At 39.9% G+C, this 6,463-nt stretch overlaps 1 protein-coding gene across 1 annotated transcript in view; it reads right to left on the bottom strand.

Annotated features, from left to right (window-relative positions):
• The window catches only part of myo19 (myosin XIX), a 33,959-nt gene that overhangs the window by 26,702 nt on the left and 794 nt on the right, over positions 1-6,463 (bottom strand). The window contains exons 2-10 of the mRNA XM_032533816.1: positions 5,636-5,783; positions 3,641-3,789; positions 3,268-3,381; positions 2,207-2,339; positions 2,051-2,120; positions 1,064-1,166; positions 867-963; positions 691-767; positions 178-268 (exon numbers count right to left, since the gene is read on the bottom strand). Of these exons, the coding sequence (XP_032389707.1) occupies positions 178-268; positions 691-767; positions 867-963; positions 1,064-1,166; positions 2,051-2,120; positions 2,207-2,339; positions 3,268-3,381; positions 3,641-3,789; positions 5,636-5,783 (982 nt within the window). The remainder of the gene's footprint in view (positions 1-177; positions 269-690; positions 768-866; positions 964-1,063; positions 1,167-2,050; positions 2,121-2,206; positions 2,340-3,267; positions 3,382-3,640; positions 3,790-5,635; positions 5,784-6,463) is intronic.

Genomic DNA, 6,463 nt, shown 5'->3' with positions numbered 1-6,463 from the left:
GGGGGTGTCATGGAACATATTCTTGATTTCAGCAGCATGACACATGTTTATGCAACCTCTATGTATCTTTAAAAAAAAATCCCTTGAGCATCATTTTGTAGTTATGTCAGCCTGAAATGACTGACTCAACTTAATAAGTGGAAGTGAAAAGAGTTGTTCAAATATCATATCCAATACCTTTGGACTGTTCATCTAGGTCACAAGGTTGGGATTCATCCGTTGAAGAGGAGAAATTCAAATTCCCCAACTGCAGAATCCCTGCTAATATCTGTAATGCATTGCAACAAACAGAGAAATTAAATTCTATGCTAACAGAAAAAGAAAGACATTTTCAGCATTCATAAGCAGTATAAAAACATTCAAAAAAATAGTTTATAACACTGTTTGTATGAAACCAGACCACAACGTAGTAAGCAGATGCGAGTGTTTATTCATCTATTGTGCCAAAACTCTTCCTGCGGACATACATAACTGGATGCTGAATGAATATGGCATAAAACGCAGTTGTAATCTTCATAGGAGTACTTGTAATTGATGACAAATACTATATATTAATAAACACTATAAAATGTCCTTACATCCGCTTACAACTTCATTATGGTCTGCTAGAAACTAGTCATTAAATGTTTCAATATATTTTAATATGTTAAACGGAGGGGGTTAAATCTAAGTCAGTGTAGCGTGCCTTACCTTAAATATTTGTCTCTGCCTTTCCTCATTAATGCCCAGATGGACCATTGCCGCGACAGTCGCGTGAAAACAATCCTCTATAACAAATTACATGAAAAGAACTCGTGAGAATCTCAAATCCCTATAGAATAAAAGACACAGACATGCCTAAATATGCATAAAAAATAAAGACCAACCCTCCACCGTTTTTTCTGAATTTGGCAGCCACGCATAGTGTTGGCCAGGTGGCATCTTCCACTCCTTTCTCTGCTCATCCGTGGCCTCTTTCATCATCTGGAAATACAATATGATCTCAGCACTTACATCTGCTTTACATATGAATGTGCCAATGTTAAACTAATATACACAAGGTTTCATGTGGCTGTTAACTCACCTGGTAAAATATGTGGAAGTTCCTCTCATCAGCCAGCTGGCAAGCCACCCTGGTCTTCTCGAGCAAATATGTTTGCACAGATGCCCCCACTAACAGCTGACATCTTTAATGGAAAAACAACATATTGAACCGATTATACTGAACTGTACACTGATGATAAGCTTCTCATGTAAAGAGCCTGATTCAATGGAAAGACTACATACTGGCATCCTGCCTTTTTCGGGCTCCCTCCAAATGGATACTTTGTTATATGATGAATAAACAAGATAACTTTTAACTGCCATATGATTAGTATGTTGTTTTATTCAATGAGGTGTTTTAATGAATCAGATTTAGGCTTATTTGAAGGGGTTGAGGAAAAAACGTGTATAAAGCCCCCGTTTGATGTTCTCTTTCTTCTTCATTTATTTGGCCCAACCCCACTGTTGGCCCAAAAAGCACAATCAAGCAAAAGTTGGGGTTTTGTTTTTTTGGGGGGTGGGAGGGTTTTTTTGGGGGCGGTTGGGGGGGGGGGGGGGGGGGGTGGTGGGGCGGCGGGGGGGTGGGGGGGCGGGGAGCGGGGGGGGGGAGTGGGGGGGGCGCGGGAGCGGGCCGGGGGTTTTTCTTTTTTTTTTTTTTTGGGGGCGAGCTTTGGGGGGGGCGGGCGGGGCGGTTTTTTTTTGGGCGTGGCTGTCAGAGTTCTCGCAAGAGCACAATTTGGATTTGCTCAGCGAGTTACTCTGGCATCGAGTAATGCTGCCCATTAACTATGCCCTTGTAGCCGAGCTGCACCAATCAAATCGTTGTATCTGATATAGGCGGGCCAGAGGCCAGCTGCACCAATCACATCGGTGTATCCGATACAGGCGGGCCGGAAGCGAGCTATACAGATGACAACTGGGCCTCCTAGTGGTAAAATGGCCCCTAGACATTTGCCTAGATGCCTGTGCCTAGATCTGGGACTGCACGTGATGAAGAAGAAAGTGCAGAAGGATGAATTGTATATACCTGTCTAGCTGCAGCTGGATGTACTTTCCAAAGCGACTGCTGTTGTTGTTCCGTAGCGTACAGGCATTGCCTACATGGAGAGTAGAGTGTTGACTGAGGGACCGTGCACGGTGGTTATTTTAACATTAACGAGACACTAGCGATCAGCGATCTCACCAAAAGCTTCCATGATGGGGTTGGAGTCCAGCACCCTCCTCTCTATCCTCTCCACTGTGTCCTGACTCTTCAACACTGAGGAGGAGGCCGCCACAGTAGCGTAGTATTTCATCAGGCAACGAGACGTCCATGTCTATAAAGAAACAAACCACAGGGCCACTAAAGACTGGTTCTACGGACCCTAGGACCTAATTTACAGCCATCACCTCTGTTCTCTGTTCAGGGCTTCAAGTAACGATTAAATTTAATCCATTAACCACTTATTTATTTGTTGATCGTGATCAACTGCCAATCGCTAGTCTGGCGATTGCTGTTCATGCAAACTGTCTTCCTTATAGATTTTTTCTTGTATTTCTTTAAAGGTGCCCTGCCACAAGTATTTCATTACTTTGTGGTCATGTCTGAAGTTCTACCATGGCCTCTGTAACATTTCTTTGTGGAAAAAATTCCTTGGTTACCTTGTTTTAAGCCATTCTAGCATGGTCTAGAAAGCCTGCAGGAAGACTCAGCTCCATTTGGGCCAGTTCTCATTAATATTCAACCAGCTAATGTGCTTGACTCTGATTGGCTAACAGCTGGCAAATGAACGCGTGGCTATCAGCATCCTTTACCCAGCTCATGAATAGTAATGAGTTAGGCAACCTGACGTCAGACTGTCGTGATTTCTCTCTTATTTCTTTCCAGTGGCTAGAGCTGACAGAGGAGGTAGCAGTTCATCTTCACACACACACACACACACACACACACACACACACACACACACACACACACACACACACACACACACACACACACACACACACACACACACACACACACACACACACACACACACAAAAATGCAAGTAAAAATAGCTTTGTGCACCTTTAATAAAAATATATTTTTGAGTGGAGGGGGTCTTTAAAATTCTTAGAAATGCGTAATTTAGTCTATATACTGCAATAGGCAAATGCCCAATCTGTGGCACTGTAAGTAAAAGAGCAACTAATAATTTGTCCCCCTGATTGATGTAGTAGGTTAAGTTTATTCTGTAAACTTAACACACTGTGTCTTGGTTTACCTTTCCTGCTCCGCTCTCACCGCTGACCACCAATGATTGGTTCACTGGCTCCAGCTGGCCCTGAACATTCCTGTAGGCTTCTTCCGCCACAATAAAGATGTGTGGTTTGAACTCCTGTTGGCAAAAAAATACAGACTTATTAAGATGCTGGTCATTTTTAGACTGCAGGGTGAGCCGCCGGTGCCTTCAGGGAGGTTCCAGGTGAGTCTGACTTTCAAGCTGTTTCTGACGCAAGGAGACAGACGAGGAAGCCGAGGATTTGTGTTTAACCACAAACCTCCTGAATAAGCCAAACGTCATTTAAAAAAAACTCTATAAGGAAACAAACAGGTACACAAGTAAGCTGAATTACAGAGACTCTATAAATTCATACCTGGGGCTGAGGAGCGCAGTGATACTCCTTCATCACATCCAGAGTGTAGAGGTCTGGGATTGGCTGGAAGGGGTTAAGAGCCACCAAGGTGCAGCCAGCATGGGTGTAGAACACCTTCACACTGTACCTGGCCTGCAGGCACTTCAGCACTACCAGAGGAAAATATTACGCATTATTAACAGGAGGGAAAAAAACACACAAGGCAGCATTGTACAGAATAAAACCACCTAAGGCAGGAACAAGAGAACACCAGAGAAATGGGTGGAATCACCAGACGCCTCCCGATACGATATCACGATACAGGATTATTGCGATTTTAAACATATTGCAATATTCTGCGATATATTGCAATTTCTAACCTTTTTTTCTAACTTCTAATTTTTTTCCAATTTCAAATGACGTCCCCAAAAGGCAACTTCGTCAACATCTGTTTTATATTAAAAGATACATTTCTCCGTTTGTTCATCTCACGTCAATTGTATTGCTGCAGAATGGGATTGTCAAACATATGGAAGCGAATAAGAGACATAAGTCTTTGAATTTGAACAGCCACTGAATACTTAATATTGAAATTTTTATTTTGAAAATTATTAATTTATTTGTTCTGAATTAACCTCTTTGAAATTTAAATTTGAAAATTCTTGGTCTCCATTTTAAAAACCTGAATTTCAATACTTATTTTTCAGTGGTCATAAATTCAGATAAAAAAAGACAACTTGCAAAATTTCAGAAAAAATAAATGCAAGTTGGTCAAATTCGACTGCTGAAATTCAGATCGAAAAATTCAAGTTAAATATTCATATTTTTACAAATATTTTTTCGCTTCCATACAAACAGACAGACTCACCAACACATTTCTAAAAGATTGATACTTGGTGTCTGTATTTTGATACAGTATTGCCCCTAAAAATATTGAGATACTATGCTGTATCAATTTTTCCCCCACCCCTACAGAGAAGAGAGCAGCATTAAAATGGCAAAAATATGTTTCTCTATAATATATACTGATAAAATGATCCATACTTCAGATGCAGCCGTTAGCCTGGCCCCTGCTGTTAATAAACTGTGCTGTTATGTTGTCTACCTTGAGCTGAGACTAACACCGCCTGGAAATGTAAATGAAACGCTGATCTTCTCTTACAAAATGCCAATGACACTGTATTTTTATGTCAAGACAAACAATGGGGTAAAAATGATTGTTAATGAAAAGAATGCTGCACATCGACATGTTAAGATATTCTGCTTGGCCCTACTGTATTACAAATGTATAAGGAATACAAGAGTTATGACAGCAAAGTAAGCAGCAAAGTAAGCCATGCCCTTGGTTCACACTTCAGTGAGACTCCCCCCCCACTGTGTACACTGCAGCATTTTGGTTGCCCAGCAGTCAATCTATTCACTTCTTTTTTTTTTCTTTTTTTTTTTTAAATCATCCGTGCAGATTTTATCTCGACGTGGTTAAACAGTACACAGCAAATGCTGCAATCCAAGGTGACATGAGCTGGAAATCATTGTTTCACACTGGCTGTGTTCTTGTAAATAAAGACAAAGTTTATGCAACATATCAAACACGCAGCAGCACGCACTGACATAATAATAATAATAATAAACTGAATTTATACAGCGCTTTTTACAAACTCAAAGTCACTTTACAGGGCAGGTAGATAATAAAAACGATGCACAACTTAACAAAACAAAGTCGTGGCAGAGAATCGTGATATCAATTCTAAGCTAAAAAAATCATGATTCATATTCTACTCCAAATCGTGCAGGCCTACTCCTTACATACCACTTAGCTGAAACAGCAAGCACTAGAAGCAGCATGTTTATCAAGTGATTTAGAGACTCTAGAGGGCCTAGTGACATATATATATATATATATATATATATATATATTATATCTCTATAGATATATTATCTTATATATATATTCACGTATATATATATAATATATGGGGGCATATTACTATATATAGAATCGCCCCAGTTTGTTACCTGTTGTTGGGGTCACTGGGTTAACTTTGGTGAGGTCATCATAAGTGTGGAGTTGGTCTTCATCAATGAGGAAGGCCTGAATATCTCCCTCCAATGAATCATCCAGGCATGGGTGAGGACAATGGACCTTCTGGATGAATCCTTTCTTCTATGTGAATGAGACAATGTGTTTAAAATATAAACGTCAGGTCCTACTTTGTCTGTCCTGCCAAGTAATTGCACATTGAAACAATAGTAAATGAAGAAAATTTTATAAATAAAACAGGAAATCACACAGCTGTGCCCTCCTCTGATGTCATCATTACATCAAGTCTGATCGCAAAGGTATTATTTTCTAAATATGGATACATTTCCGAGCTCCATACTTTTAACAGTACAGCAAAAATAGATCTTGTTTTGTGCATCAAAATATCAAACATAATGTGGTTTTCATACAATGTGTCAAATGTTCCCAAGCTGTGAAGCACTTAAAATATCCCATCTCTATGCAATTAAATGTTGTGTCAAAGATATAGATCACATAAGTAAAGTAAATATGAATTCTTACATGACATGCTATTTTTATTGACACTTACTTTAGATGCCTAAAAAGCTAATAGTATTACATGGGCAATGCATGCTGCACACTTGTTCAGAAACAATTGGAGCAATGTGTCATTTGTAATTCATTCAGTCCATAGAACGTTAATATTAATATCAATATATATATATACAGTCTATGATTCAGACTGACAAATAGAAGTCAGCATTATCCTGCCATGGTCACATGGCCTGGACCTGCAACCCACCTGACAACGTATTACATGTGTGCACACAGATTTAATCCAA

The sequence above is a fragment of the Etheostoma spectabile genome, chromosome 13, assembly GCF_008692095.1.
Source record: "Etheostoma spectabile isolate EspeVRDwgs_2016 chromosome 13, UIUC_Espe_1.0, whole genome shotgun sequence".
Taxonomy (NCBI): domain Eukaryota; kingdom Metazoa; phylum Chordata; class Actinopteri; order Perciformes; family Percidae; genus Etheostoma; species Etheostoma spectabile.
This window is presented reverse-complemented; position numbering and strand designations above follow the sequence as displayed.